The sequence below is a fragment of the Macaca mulatta genome, chromosome 20 (assembly GCF_049350105.2).
Source record: "Macaca mulatta isolate MMU2019108-1 chromosome 20, T2T-MMU8v2.0, whole genome shotgun sequence".
NCBI lineage: Eukaryota > Metazoa > Chordata > Mammalia > Primates > Cercopithecidae > Macaca > Macaca mulatta.
This window is the reverse complement of record NC_133425.1, coordinates 3178387-3192266: the sequence shown is the minus strand read 5'-3', so window position 1 is coordinate 3192266 and position 13880 is coordinate 3178387. Positions and strand designations below refer to the sequence as shown.

At 56.6% G+C, this 13880-nt stretch overlaps 3 protein-coding genes, 1 long non-coding RNA gene and 3 other non-coding genes across 8 annotated transcripts; 3 read left to right on the top strand and 4 right to left on the bottom strand.

Annotated features, from left to right (window-relative positions):
- Positions 1-526: 526 nt before the first annotated feature.
- RNF151 (ring finger protein 151) lies at positions 527-2607 on the bottom strand. Its single transcript, XM_001082447.5, has 4 exons — positions 2579-2607; positions 2049-2194; positions 1647-1743; positions 527-1042 (listed from the first exon to the last, which is right to left on the bottom strand). Exons 1-4 carry the CDS (start codon positions 2579-2581, stop codon positions 551-553), a joined length of 738 nt encoding a protein of 245 aa, XP_001082447.2. The 5' UTR covers positions 2582-2607; the 3' UTR covers positions 527-550.
- A 1159-nt stretch (positions 2608-3766) lies between these two features.
- On the bottom strand, positions 3767-4215 carry LOC106994910 (uncharacterized). The gene is made up of 2 exons (XR_013411400.1): positions 4140-4215; positions 3767-3864 (listed from the first exon to the last, which is right to left on the bottom strand). It is a non-coding gene; the product is annotated as an uncharacterized LOC106994910 (long non-coding RNA).
- RPS2 (ribosomal protein S2) lies at positions 3904-7158 on the top strand. 2 transcript variants are annotated; one of them, XM_015125332.3, is made up of 7 exons: positions 3904-4403; positions 4582-4761; positions 4845-4934; positions 5948-6055; positions 6300-6473; positions 6553-6712; positions 6943-7158. In XM_015125332.3, the coding sequence occupies exons 2-7, from the start codon at positions 4585-4587 to the stop codon at positions 7113-7115; spliced, it is 882 nt and encodes a 293-aa protein (XP_014980818.1). In that variant the 5' UTR covers positions 3904-4403; positions 4582-4584; the 3' UTR covers positions 7116-7158.
- LOC114674529 (small nucleolar RNA ACA64) lies at positions 3959-4085 on the bottom strand. Its single transcript, XR_003725678.1, has one exon. It is a non-coding gene; the product is annotated as a small nucleolar RNA ACA64 (small nucleolar RNA).
- Positions 6103-6236, top strand: LOC114674500 (small nucleolar RNA SNORA64/SNORA10 family). Its single transcript, XR_003725654.1, has one exon. It is a non-coding gene; the product is annotated as a small nucleolar RNA SNORA64/SNORA10 family (small nucleolar RNA).
- Positions 6743-6875, top strand: LOC114674501 (small nucleolar RNA SNORA64/SNORA10 family). Its single transcript, XR_003725655.2, has one exon. It is a non-coding gene; the product is annotated as a small nucleolar RNA SNORA64/SNORA10 family (small nucleolar RNA).
- A 75-nt stretch (positions 7159-7233) lies between the features above and the next one.
- NDUFB10 (NADH:ubiquinone oxidoreductase subunit B10) lies at positions 7234-10009 on the bottom strand. The gene is given in 4 exon segments (NM_001204758.1): positions 7234-7411; positions 7560-7699; positions 7905-8043; positions 9816-10009. Coding segments are annotated over 4 exon segments (537 nt in total). The 5' UTR covers positions 9964-10009; the 3' UTR covers positions 7234-7301.
- Positions 10010-13880: the final 3871 nt, after the last annotated feature.

The following is a 13880-nucleotide window of genomic DNA, read 5'->3' as shown; positions in this document are numbered from 1 at the left end:
CGGAAGGGGGCGGAGACGTTTCCGGCCTGGAGGGAGGGCCATGAGCCCTGAGGGTGCTTCGCGGTCCGGTGAGGGTAGACCGGCGCGGGTGGCGTCGCTGGTGGCCTGGCTCTTTGATAACAGTATAAAAAGGCATTCGTGGCCGGGCGCGGTGGCTCACGCCCGTAATCTCAGCACTTTGGGAGGCCGAGATGGGTGGATCACGAGGTCAGGAGATCGAGACTATCCTGGCTAACACGCTGAAACCCCGTCACTACTAAAAACAAAAAAATTAGCCAGGCGTGGTGGCGGGCACCTGTAGTCCCAGCTATTCGGGAGGCTGAGGCAGGAGAATGGCGTGAACCCGGGAGGCAGAGGTTGCAGTGAGCCGAGATCGCGCCACTACACTCCAGCCTGGGCGACAGACCGAGACTCTGTCTCAAAAAAAAAGAAAAAGAAAAGATGAAAGAGAGCAGGCAAATGCCTGGAGAGGGCGGTAGGGATACACCGGTGACAGCTGTGAGGGCCGCAGGCACAGAGGCAGGCAGGCCTGGGCTCCGCTTTTATTGACCTATTTACAAGGTACGTTGGCCCTGGGCTCCCCCACCACCTCAGCCCCAGCGTTGCCTTCTGGGGCGACCTTGGCCTCCTCCTGTGAGGTGCCCTCCAGCAGAGCGGTGTCTTCCTCCAAGAAGTTGCTGAGCTCCGCCAGCTCTCGGCGAACGACGCTGGTGGCTCGGTGCAGCCAGCGCACGCGCCGCAGAAGGCACAGCAGCAGGGTCCGACTGCGCTCCTGGCGCGCGCTCCAGGCATTGTGCAGCTCCCGGTAGCAGTTGTGGCGAGCGCGCTTGGCCGGGTCCAGCGTGGCCCCGCAGCCCAGGGGGCAGCGCTGCTGGGATCCTTGCTGGCAGTGCTGCCGGTGCTCTGCCAGGGCCCCACGCGGCACGCGCGAGGTGCAGCCCTCGTTGGGGCAGGCCATTAGCTCGAAGGGGCATGAGTCCTGGTGCCCCTTGCGATGGGCCAGGGGGCACGTCACTATGCAGCCAGCGTTGGCATTCTTGCACTGAGGGTGAAGAAGAACACGTGTGAAGAAATCAGGCGGGACAGCCCCAGAACCCCCCACCCCTGGCTTTCCATTCACCAGTAACCAGGGAACCGGGAGCCTCCCACACTTTTCTGACTTGGGTGAGTGGGTGGAGAGAACATTGGGGCAAATGCTTGGAAGTGGGAAGAAGCTAGAAGTTCCAGGGGAGGGGGTGAGGCCTGAGTCTTGGGGAACTGGAAGGTACACAGTTGGGTTGGTCTGGTGAGTGGTATGGATGCCAGGCTGTCCTTTTTAACCTCAGTTTACCCATCTGTGAAACTAGGGGGCTGGAGAGTAGTGGCCAGCACACCAGGCACTAGATCCTCTGAAAATCCTCTGTAAGTCCTCTATAATCTCCATTTTACAGCTGAGACCCCGGGGCTCGGAAAAGTTAGGTGACTTGCTTAAAGTCACACAGCAACTAAGCAGTAAAGCCACGATTCAAACTCAGCCACGTCTGGTCCTCCCAAGGCTGCACTTGTCTCTCTGAGGATAGGATTCTCCTGCCCCCTCTCCTGGCCCTGCCCCACCCCTACAAGGGTGAGAAGGGTCGAGGGTCGGGGGAGTGGGTACTCTGAGCTACCTTGACTTCCAGGCGGCCAATGGTTTTCCGGAGTTTATTCACGCGGACTATCTTTTTCCTTTTCACCTCTTTCCTACAGCACGGACAGGTCTTTTGTCTGGAAGGAGGCATGAGTAGGGGTGAGTGTTGGGAGTAGGAAGGGAGCCCTGGTCAAGCTCTCACTCGGTGACCCAGGTGGTCCCTTCATCAGCTGGAGGAGGCATCAGGGCATATTACAGGGCGCTCTCATCTCTGAGGCTGGGGCCGGGGTCTGCAGATGCCACTGAGTGAGGGTATACACATTTTAGTTTAGGGAGATTTCGTGGCTGAGTCTTTTGGCTGACTTTCCCCTCTGTTCTGGGCCACAGCAATGGCCCCCAGTCTCACTCCTCCCCTCCCAGCCCCTTGGGTACCCGGTGGCACCTGGCTAGCCACTGGAAGATGCACTTTTTGCAGAAGATGTGGCTGCATGGCAACCTTGCTGGCCTCTTGAGAACCCCATGGCAGACGGAGCACACAAAGTTGCTGTCAGGAGGGCTGGCGAAGAGGTTGAGATCATACCCGCCACTCTGCAAAGGCCAGGTGTCAGGACCTGGCTGGGACAGTGATCCAGTCCCTGGTCCACATACCCAGCAACAGCCTAGCAAGCTTTGGGCGGGGAGGTGAGCCACAGAACTTCAAGTAGAGGGGCTGGCTCAGCACCCACTTTGAGGGGGCAGCTGTAGGGGTTAGGGCCCCCTACCCCAGGACTACTAATCCCTGGTTGGAGACGGGGGCCTTAGCCTAGAATCAGACCTAGCCAGAGCCTTCCAGGTTTCATTGTACCATATGGGGGCCTGCGACCCACTGCCCACCCTTTCCAAGTGCAGTGGGGTCGATCCCTGAACAACTGGGCAAGTTTCTGGAGTTGGGCACACATCTAAGGGCTGGAAGTAAGAGGACCCCAGGCTCACCATGATCTGTGTCTAGACAGCAGCTCCACAGGCCCCCAGAGCTCAGGAGCCTGCATTTCACAGTGGGTGTGGGCTGACATCACAATAGCATTGTCCAGCTCAAGCCAATCACAACCCTGGTTCAGGGCCCAGAGACCCTGTACAGCCCAGCCCTTGTTCCCTTCTGTAGAGGATCACAGGTAGCTGGGCACAGTGCTCACACCTGTAATCCCAGCAGTTTGGGAGGCTAAGGCAGGAGGATCACTTGAGCCCAGGAAACCAGCCTGGGCAACTCAGTGAGACCCCACCTCTTTTAAGTCACAGGGCTGGGTGCAGTGGCTCATGCCTGTAAGCCTAACACTTTGGGAGGCCGAGGCAGGCAGATCACTTGAGGTCAGGAGTTCGAACCAGCCTGGTCACCATGGTGAAAACCCATCGCTACTAAAAATACAAACAAATTAGCCGAGCGTGGTGGCAGGTGCTTGTAGTCCGAGCTGCTTGGGAGGCTGAGGCATTACTGCTTGAAACCGGGAGGCAGAAGCTGTAGTGAGCTGAGATGAACCAAGCTTCATGGAGCTCTTTCCCCGAGGCCAGGGCTTCAGTGGGATCACAGGGATTGCCGCCCTCTTCTCTCCAGAGGGCTGCAGCTCCTAGGGCTCCTAGAGTATAGGGGCTTCAGGCATTGACCCACTAGGGGTCTTCACTTAGGGTCCGACACTCAGGGGTAGCTCCAAGGCAGTGAGAACTAAACTCCCAGGGAAACTGCTGCCCAGAGCAGGGGCCCAGCCTCCCAAACCAAGTGTCTGATCCGCTCCAGCCTAGCACCACTGGGGCGCTGAGTTCATCTAGGCCTAGCTGGTCAAATCCCTTAGAATCTCACCTGGTCTCACAAGGAAGTCACTGGAAGCCTCTGAACTTCCCATCCTTGCGAGCGCTCTGCTGGCCCCACCTGGCGCCCTTTAGGCCTTTACCTGAGGCGCGCATGGCCACAAGACTGTTCCCAATCTGGCTCCGCCACTTAAGAAGCGTCGGACCTTACATGTCACCTGCCAACCTCCCACATCCTATCCTTGTCTCCAACGCGGCGTTGGGATGGCCAGGAAAGACGAGGAGGCATCTCGCTAGGGTTCTCCCCGCCACTGCGTGAACAGATGCACTTGCCAGGCTGATAGGCGGGTCGGGACCCCAAGAACACCCGCACGCAGTGAGTTAGGCAAACAGCTTTATTTGAAAGACAGGAGACAGCCGAGTCCCCCCGACCCCGCGGTCCTGGCGACGTCGGTCTCAGGCGTGGGAGGACCAGTGTCCTGCGGAGAGAAAACAGGGTTAGGGGTCGGCAGCCGGGGTCAGGAGTCAGGGGCCAGACCACGCGAGCGGCCACACCTGGGGGGAGGACGCGGCGCCTGTCGGGGCCTGGGTTTCACCGCCGCACATGGAGCAGCGCGCGGTGAGCTGAGGCCCCCGGAGGCTCTGGGCGTCGAATCTCACCCGCGGCCACGGCCAAAGCCGGGGGTGATTTTCAACCAACGCCGGTCTCCAAGACCACCAGTGGGATACCGGTGGTCAACGCAGGAGGACCTACCTAAGTGAAGAAGGCAGTGCAAAGCATGCGCGGGCGTTTATAGCTGCTTTCCGGGTGACGCAGATTCCCAGGCCGCGGCTGGGGCCGGACGCGCAGGAGCACGCCGAGACGGTGAGGGCGGGGCACCGCGGAGCCAATCACAGGTTGTCTTATGGGAGCTCGGCGCGCTCCCGCCCGGGGCGGGGCCGCGGAGGTCTCGCGGCGCTTGGTGTGATATAAAAGCTGCTTCCCAGTAGGCCTCGCTCTTCTTTTCCGAGAGAACACGTGAGTGTTCGTGTTTGCTGCTGCGGGTTTGGGCGTGGGCGGCGGGAATCCGCGGACATCGAGTCGGGTCTAGGCTCCCGAGTCCGCGCTCCTGGGCGGGAGGCCCCGTCGGGGTCTTGCAGGGGGCTGCTAGATGCCTAGACCGCACTGACTGCTTGATTCTTGTCGTTTTCTCCAGCAAATGGCGGATGACGCCGGTGCAGCGGGGGGGCCCGGAGGCCCTGGTGGCCCTGGGATGGGGAACCGCGGTGGCTTCCGCGGAGGTTTCGGCAGTGGCATCCGGGGCCGGGGTCGCGGCCGTGGACGGGGCCGGGGCCGAGGCCGCGGAGCTCGCGGAGGCAAGGCCGAGGATAAGGAGGTAGGTTTCAGCTACGCGCGGGATCGGGCCCGTAGGCGGCGGTGGAGAGCGGCCCTGGTCACTCGCGCCTTTTCTCCCTCTAGTGGATGCCCGTCACCAAGCTGGGCCGCTTGGTCAAGGACATGAAGATCAAGTCCCTGGAGGAGATCTACCTTTTCTCTTTGCCCATTAAGGTATGCGTCGGTCGTTGGGGCGTGAACAAGTGCGACCCCGAAGTCGTTTGGGCTGGGGTTGGATGGTTGGCGTCTGCCATTGACCCGCCTTGAAGGGCCCAGCGTCTCGTTTTGAGAGGTTGAGGCTGTGTTGCGGGCTGGATGAGGAGGGGATTCCACTTAAGAGAGGTTGGATGGATATACCTGAGCGAAGCGAGAGCCACAAAACGCATTTCAGCGCATCTTCCCACGTTCGCAGCGAATTCATTTCCAAAGAGCTGAGACAGAAGCAGCGCTCAGTTCATGCCATCCGAGAGGACGATGAAGTTCAGGTTGTGGGAGGACACCGTAAGGGTTAGCAAACTCATAGTCCGCGTGTACGGGACAGCTGTCATCCGCGTCCAGCGGGTGCAGAGGGGAAAGGCCAATGGCGCGTTTGTCATGTGAGCGTTCGCCCTAGCAAGGTACGGTGTTCATGGCTAGGCCAAAGCTGGACAAAGCAAAAGGAAACCTGAGTGGAAAGCCACATCTCACCAAACGAGGAAAAGGACAAATAGGAAGAAACGATTGAGATGCTGAAACATGCTAATCTTACAAACTTCCATTAAAACTGCTGAAACGTAAACGAAGGGGACAGATGGGGGATGCCACGTGAGGGGGTTCATGACTTTTTTTTTTTTTTGGCGGGGCAGAGTCTCGGCCTGTCACCCAGGCTGGTGCGATCTCGGCTCACTGCAACCTCTGCCTCCCAGGTTCAAGCGATTCTCCTGCGTCAGCCTCCCGCATAGCTGGGTTTACAGGCGCCGGCCACCACACCCGCCTAATTTTTTGTATGTTTAATAGAGATGGGGTTTCACCATGTGGGCCAGGCTGGTCTTGAAATCCTGACCTTGTGGTCCGCCCACCTCAGCTTCCCAAAGTGCTGGGATTACAGGTGTGAGCCACCGCCCCGCCGATGACTTTGGTTCTTTAGTAGCATAATGGTACTAAGTTTTTCTTTAATGCACTCCCCACAATTATCTTGTTTGTTGCAGGAATCTGAGATCATTGACTTTTTCTTGGGGGCTTCTCTCAAAGACGAGGTTTTGAAGATTATGCCGGTGCAGAAGCAGACCCGTGCTGGCCAGCGCACCAGGTTTAAGGTACCTGGCTGTCCTGGAGTGGGCTGGGCTGGGCTGGGCTTGTCAGGACTCTCTCGGCTCTGCGTAGTTGCACTTGGCTTCACCCGTGTGACTTTCGTAATGGGGAGAGAGAGAAAAGATCTCCTCAGGACCTCGGATGGGCCTTACTGTGGCCTCTCTTTCCTTGAGGGGCGCAACAGGCCCTGGGCGGTGGGCGGTGATTGGGTGTAGGGCCACCAGTCGCCTCACACACATCTCTTCACAGGCGTTTGTTGCTATCGGGGACTACAATGGCCACGTCGGCCTGGGTGTTAAGTGCTCCAAGGAGGTGGCCACTGCCATCCGTGGGGCCATCATCCTGGCCAAACTCTCCATTGTCCCGGTGCGCAGAGGCTACTGGGGGAACAAGATCGGCAAGCCCCACACTGTCCCTTGCAAGGTAGGCTGGTGGCAGGTTATGGGCCTGCTATGGGGCGGGCTCCCTTGGGCCCTTGCCTCCTGACTTCTTCCCTCACCAGGTGACAGGCCGCTGCGGCTCTGTGCTCGTGCGCCTCATCCCTGCACCCAGGGGCACTGGCATCGTCTCAGCGCCTGTGCCCAAGAAGCTGCTCATGATGGCTGGTATTGATGACTGCTACACCTCAGCCCGGGGCTGCACTGCCACCCTGGGCAACTTCGGTAGGTGGTCCACGCATGGGGCGTAGCCATGGTCTCTCAGCTCCGCTTAACCACACGGGTCCGGCGTGTGCTTGGCGTGTTTTCAGGGAGGCAGAGAAAGGCTCTCCTAATGCACGACAGACCTGCCCAGCATGGCCTCTCTGTTCCTAGGAGTGCGACAGACAGTTTTTGGGTTGGGGGACTTGCCTCAAGCACACCACTGACCCTCCTGGGGTTCTTTTGTTGTGCAGCCAAGGCCACCTTCGATGCCATCTCTAAGACCTACAGCTACCTGACCCCTGACCTCTGGAAGGAGACTGTGTTTACCAAGTCTCCCTATCAGGAATTCACCGACCACCTTGTCAAGACCCACACCAGAGTCTCCGTGCAGCGGACCCAGGCTCCAGCTGTGGCTACAACATAGGGTTTTTATACAAGAAAAATAAAGTGAATTCAGCCTGTTACTATGTCCTGTGTCCTGCATGGTTAGTGATGGTTTGAATCTGCGGATGTGGGGCCAATAGATCACACCAGAAACACAGGCAGGTTGCAGGACTTTATTTCAGCAACAGTCATACAGAGCCACACAGCAGGCGCACCCACAGATGCCTCAGGAGGTGGCAGCGGCGGCCTCTCTTGCAGCTTTTCTCTCTTCCAGCATCCTCTCCTTTTGTTTGGCCAGGCACTTCCTGGCAGAATAGTGGGCCCCCAGGTCCTGATCTGAGAAAGCAATAGAAACAAGCTGGGAACCCAGGCCTCTGCTGCATGCAAAGGGGGCAAAGTCAAGTGGGCAGAAGTGAGGGGAGGGAGGAATCGCAATGGTTCTGGCCCCCAGGCCTCAGAAGGATGGGAGGGGGAGGTCACGCACAGCGGTCCTGGTAGGCCTTGGCCACCTGGGTGAACTGCTCCACTTCCTTGCTGCAGTTCTGCTTGTAGTTGTGTCCTTCCCTCTGCTGACAGGCCTTGAGTCGAGCCTGTATAATGTTGACAATTTCTCGGTCGACTTGGCTGGGGGAGAAAGGGAGCAAGAGAGGCTAATCACCAGGAATCCTTTCCCTGTACCCCTCGAGAACAATTGAAATCAAGAGCCCTGGGGTCTGGCTCCTCCCATGTCAGCCCTAAGATCTGGGCATGCCACCCTGTGGAATCCCAGGGACCGGTGGCCTAGCTGCACATGCTGCAGATCTCCACACTCCCAGCGTGGCTCACGTACTAGTCCCTCCTCCACTGCATTTCGGCTTCAAACAAGCACAAGATATCATTCTCCTTGCACTCAGTGATGTCCGGCACACGGCGGTACTGCCGGTGGTAGTAGTAATACCTGTTCTTCGCATGCTGCCGCTCTATAAATTCTGCAAAGACAAAACCACAGACTCACAACTCATTGGTTTGGACAAGCTTTTAGCTTTCTAGTTCTCATAGGCCCCTTGGAGGGGAGGGAGGAGAACTTCCTGAGTGTTCCAGCGTTTAGAAAACAGGCAATTCGGCCGGGCGCGGTGGCTCACGCCTGTAATCCCAGCACTTGGGGAGGCCGAGGCGGGCGGATCATAAGGTCAAGAGATCGAGACCATCCTAGCTAACACGGTGAAACCCCATCTCTACTAAAAAAAGCAAAAAAATTAGCCGGGCATGGTGGCGGGTGCCTGTAGTCCCAGCTACTCAGAAGGCTGAGGCAGGAGAATGGCGTGAACCCTGGAGGTGGAACTAGCAGTGAGCCGAGATCGTGCCACCGTGCTCCAGCCTGGGTGACAGAGCGAGACTCCATCTCAAAAAAAAAAAAAAAAAAAAACCCGGCAGTTCGTCTCTCTATGAGGTGTGGCCGGCCAGGCAGGCCTGTGAAGGCCTAGGCTACAGCTGATGGAGAGCTCCAGCGTACCAGGCATCATCCTCAGAGTTCCACATGCATTACCTTACTCTGTCCCCCACACACGCCTACAGGCAGCGGCTTCTCACAGACGGCACTGTGACGAAGCTCTGCCGGTGCACCTCCCCCAGCTGCACAGGGACCCCTGTGGAGTCCTGCGGGAGGACTGGGTGCGCAGAGGTTCCAACAGGGAGCCTCCAGCAAGCAGAACTTACCACCTTACGGCCTCAGCTTCCTCACTGGGAAATGAACAAGCTAAAAAGAGAGCTCGAACATCCAGACACATAGGACAGACATGTTCTAGGACTGCTACAAAAGAGAGGGAGCTGGGTCAGCTGTTGCACGGTTTCCAGATCCTTGGGGGTTTGATTTGCAGACTTCATCCTTTTACAAGAGAACCACCAGAGCATGCTATGCACCCCAAGTGTTCAAAAAGAACTGAACCAGGCTGGGCGCGGTGGCTTAGGCCCGTAATCCCAGCACTTTGGGGGTCCAAGGTGGGAGGATCACCTGAGGTCAGGAGTTCGAGACTAGCCTGGCTGACATGGTGAAACCCTGTGTCTACTAAAAATATAAAAATTAGCTGGGCTTGGTGGTGGTGCACCTGTAATCTCAGCTATTGAGGAGGCTGAGGCAGGAGAATCGCTTGAACCCGGGATGGGGCAGAGGTTGCAGTGAGCCGAGATCGCACCACTGCATTCCAGCTTGGGCAACAGAGCGAGACTGTCTCAGGGAAAGAAAAAAAAAAAAAACACTGAACTGGGCATTCTCCCGGTTCGTTCCAGAGATGGTGAATGTGGGCATCTCGGCCATCACCCTGACACTTGGTCATCTGGCAGGTCTAACAACCCCCAGGATTCAGATGCTTCCCTGTGCAGACCACCCCTAACATTTGAGAGAGGCCTGAGGCCAGCGGTGCGGTGGAGGGGTTCCCGGGGCGGCGGGGGCAGAGAGCAGTGCGGGGTCCTGGAGCAGTGGGTGCTGGGTGCGGCAGGGAGGGAAGAGTCCTGGGAAGGAGCGGGGCGTCCCGGGGTGCAGGGGAGAGTAAGGGATCCTAGGAGGTGAGGTTCGGGGTGCAGTGGGAGGCCAAAGTAGGCGACGGAGCTCGGGGGTCTCCGGGGGTGGGGGGTTGTCCCCGGGGTGCATTGGGGGGCGGTCTCAGGGAGACGGGACCCCGGGGGCATTGGAGGATCCAGGCAGGGTGTGGGATCCAGGGGTCCCCAGAGGCCGGCGAGGGAGCCCCGGGCTGGGGCCTCGTACCTCTCACGAGGGTCACGGGTCGGTCCACGATGAGGTCGAACGCCTTCGTCATGTAGACGACGGGATTGGGCAGCCAAGTCTGCGACGACAGCACCGGCGTGCGGCGCGGGGGTTCAGGGTACACATCCTTGTCCCAGCTGTCCGGCATGGCGGCGGGAGGCGCGAACCCCGCTCCCTGACGCGTTGCCCTTGCCTCTACCTCCGTCCGGGTCCCGCGGCCTAGGTCGCCAGCTACAGAGGACGCCGAGGGCGGCTGCGTCTGTGCGCTGGCGGCCGCGAGGCACTATGGGACTTGTAGTTCCCCGACTCCGCCAGGCGCGGCCGGGACCCGCCTCGCCGCAGGGCGCCCCCGTGTGGGGCCTCCGTTCTCGGTCTCTGCCGAGCGCCTGCGCGGTGCTGGTCACTGGTCTGGGAGCCTGGGAAGTAGCCGCGAACCGGACAGATCCCTGCTTACGGTGAAAGAAACAGACAATAGCCAACAGACATAAGGAATAGGAGGGAGTCATTCGGTTCCCACTGCCCGCCAGGCACTGTGCTGAGTGCAGCAGGGAAGAAGATAAACAGCCCGGCTGTGATGGAGAACACAGGCCGTTAGAGCATACACGACAAAGTCAACAAATAACACGCAATTCCAAACTCCCTACTCTTCTAGGAAGCTTTCCTGGATTGCCTAGCCCGTACAGAATTCCCTGGGCCCCGCTCTCTACCAGGACCCCTGGTGAGACGGGGTTTCACCATGTTTCTGGTCTCAAATTGCTGACCTTAGATGATCTGCCCACCTCAGCCTCCCAAAGTTCTGGGATTACAGACATAAGCCACCGCTCCCAGCCAAACTCTTGGAAAGAAATACAAACCATGAGACCCAAACAATCTTGACATTTTAGTAGTCTAGAATCTTAGTATCTATTGATGTAAGAGTCACAGATGTTAGAGACATCGTAGGCCTGAAAAACTCTAAAATTCCACTGCTATAGAACTTTACAACCGGCTGGGCGGGGTGGCTCACGCCTGTAAACCCAGCACTTTGGGAGGCCGAGGCGGGTGGATCACCTGAGGTCAGGAGTTTGAGACCAGCCTGGCCAATATGGTGAAGCCCCATCTCTACTAAAAATACAAAAATCAGCCGGGCATGGTGGCACGTGCCTGTAATCCCAGCTACCAGGGGGGCTGAGACAGGAGGATCGCTTGAACCCAGGAGGCAGAGGTTGCAGTGAGCCGAGATTGTGCCACCGAACTCCAGCCTGGGCAACAGAGGGAGACTCTGTCTCAAAAAAAAAAAAAAAAAAAAAAAGAACTTTACAACCATAGCATCTTTGAATTGAAAGAGATTTCGAGGGGCACAGTGGCTCACATCTGTAATCCCAGAACTCTGGGAGGCCAAGACAGGCAAATTGCTTGAGCTCAGGAGTTTGAGACCAGCCTGGGCAACATAATGAGATCCCTGTCTCCATAAACAATACAAAAATTAGTGAGGCATGGTGGTAAGTGCCTGTGGTCCCAGCTACTTGGGGGGGATGAGGCAGGAGGATTGCTTGAGCCCAGGAGGTTGAGGCTGCAGTGAGCTATTACTGTGCCACTACACTTCAGCCTGGGCACCAGAGGAAACCCTGTCTCAAAAAAAGAAAGAAAGAAAGAGAGAAAGAAAGAGAGAAAGAAAGAAAGAGAGAGAGAGAGAGAGAAAGAAAGAAAGAAAGAAAGAAAGAAAGAAAGAAAGAAAGAAAGAAAGAAAAGAAAGAAAGAAAGAAAGAAAGAAAGAAAGAAAGAAAGAAAGAAAGAAAGAAAGAAAGAGGCCGGGCGCGGTGGCTCAAGCCTGTAATCCCAGCACTTTGGGAGGCCGAGGCGGGCGGATCACAAGGTCAGGAGATCGAGACCACAGTGAAACCCCGTCTCTACTAAAAATACAAAAAATTAGCCGGGCGCGGTGGCGGGCGCCTGTAGTCCCAGCTACTCAGGAGGCTGAGGCAGGAGAATGGCGGGAACCCGGGAGGCGGAGCTTGCAGTGAGCCGAGATCGCGCCACTGCACTCCAGCCTGGGCAACAGCGTGAGACTCCGTCTCAAAAAAAAAAAAAAGAAAGAAAGAAAGAAAGAAAAGAGATTTCAACCCCCTTTTCATTCAAAACTTAAGTTCAAAATTTAAATTTGGCCAGGTGCTGTGGTTTATGCCTATAATCTCAGCACTTTGAGAGGCTGAGGCAGGAGAACCACTTGAGGTCAGGAGTTTCAGACTAGCCTAGGCAACATGGTGAGACGCCCGCCTCCACAGCAAAATACATTTTAAAATTAGGTCCTGCTGAGGCAGGAGGACCAGTTAAGCCCAGAAGGTTGAGGCTGCAAGTGAGCTATGATCACACCGCTGCACTCCAGCCTGAGCAATGGAGTGAGACGTTGTCTCTTCAAAATAAATAAATAAGGCCGGGCACGGTGGCTCATGCTTGTGATCCCAGCACTTTGGGAGGCCGAGGTGGGCATATCACAAGGTCAGGAGATCGATACTATCCTGGCTAATACAGTGAAACCTCGTCTCTACTAAAAATACAAAAAATTAGCCGGACATGGTGGCAGGCAGCTGTAGTCCCAGCTACTCGGGAGGCTGAGGTGGGAGAATGGCGTGAACCGGGGAGGCGGAGCTTGCAGTGAGTCGAGATCATGCCACTGCACTCCAGCCTGGGTGATACAGCAAGACCCCGTCTCAAAAAATAATAATAATAACAATAAATAAATAAATATAAATTCATAGGCCGGGCGCGGTGGCTCAAGCCTGTAATCCTAGCACTTTGGGAGGCCGAGACGGGCGGATCACAAGGTCAGGAGATCGAGACCATCCTGGCTAACACGGTGAAACCCCGTCTCTACTAAAAAATGCAAAAAAACTAGCCGGGCGGGTTGGCGGGCGCCTGTAGTCCCAGCTACTCGGGACGCTGAGGCAGGAGAATGGCGTAAACCCGGGAGGCGGAGCTTGCAGTGAGCTGAGATCCGGCCACTGCACCCCAGCCTGGGCGACAGAGCAAGACTCCGTCTCAAAAAAAAAAAAAAAAAAGGCCGGGCGCGGTGGCTCAAGCCTGTAATCCCAGCACTTTGGGAGGCCGAGGCGGGCGGATCACAAGGTCAGGAGATCGAGACCACAGTGAAACCCCGTCTCTACTAAAAATACAAAAAAAATTAGCCGGGCGCGGTGGCGGGCGCCTGTAGTCCTAGCTACTCAGGAGGCTGAGGCAGGAGAATGGCGTGAACCCAGGAGGCGGAGCTTGCAGTGAGCCGAGATCGCGCCACTGCACTCCAGCCTGGGCAACAGGGTGAGACTCCGTCTCAAAAAAAAAAAAAAAAAAAAAAAAAAAAAAAAATTCATAAAAGTATTTCAATGTTTGTGAATTACAGGAGCCAGATCTTGATTTTTTTTTTTTTTTTTTGTTGAGACAGAGTCTCGCTTTGTCACCCAGGCTGGAGTGCAGTGGCCGGATCTCAGCTCACTGCAAGCTCCGCCTCCCGGGTTTGCGCCATTCTCCTGCCTCAGCCTCCCGAGTAGCTGGGACTACAGGTGCCCGCCACTTCGCCCGGCTAGTTTTTTGTATTTTTTTTTTTTTTTAGTAGAGACGGGGTTTCACCGTATTAGCCAGGATGGTCTTGATCTAACCTCGTGATCTGCCCGTCTCGGCCTCCCAAAGTGCTGGGATTACAGGCTTGAGCCACCGCGCCCGGCCTTTTTTTTTTTTTTTTTGAGATGGAGTCTTACTGTATTGCCCAGGCTGGAGTGCAATGGTGCGATCTTGGCTCACTGCAACCTGCAAACTCTGCCTCCCAGGTTCAGGTGATTCTCCTGCCTCTGCCTCCAGAGTAGCTGGAATTATGGGCCCACACCACCATGCCCAGCTAATTTTTATATTTTTAGTAGAGACGGGGTTTCACTGTGTTGGCCAGACTGGCATTTTTTTTTTTTTTAAGACAGTGTCTCGCTCAGTCACCCGGGCTGGAGTGCAATGGTACAGTCGAGGTTCACTGCAGCCTGACCTCCTGGGCTCAAATGATCCTCCTGCCTCAGCCTCCTAAGGTGCTGGGATCACAGGCAT

Coding starts and splice junctions, on each gene's coding strand:
- RNF151 (XM_001082447.5), bottom strand. Junction 1,744..2,048: donor ATCTTCCAGTGGCTAGCCAG/GTGCCACCGGGT, acceptor GCCTCCTTCCAG/ACAAAAGACCTGTCCGTGCT. Junction 1,043..1,646: donor TTGGCCGCCTGGAAGTCAAG/GTAGCTCAGAGT, acceptor CTTCACCCTCAG/TGCAAGAATGCCAACGCTGG.
- RPS2 (XM_015125332.3), top strand. CDS start 4,585: ATGGCGGATGACGCCGGTGCAGCGGGGGGGCCCGGAGGCCCTGGTGGC. Junction 4,762..4,844: donor GCAAGGCCGAGGATAAGGAG/GTAGGTTTCAGC, acceptor TTCTCCCTCTAG/TGGATGCCCGTCACCAAGCT. Junction 4,935..5,947: donor TTTTCTCTTTGCCCATTAAG/GTATGCGTCGGT, acceptor TGTTTGTTGCAG/GAATCTGAGATCATTGACTT.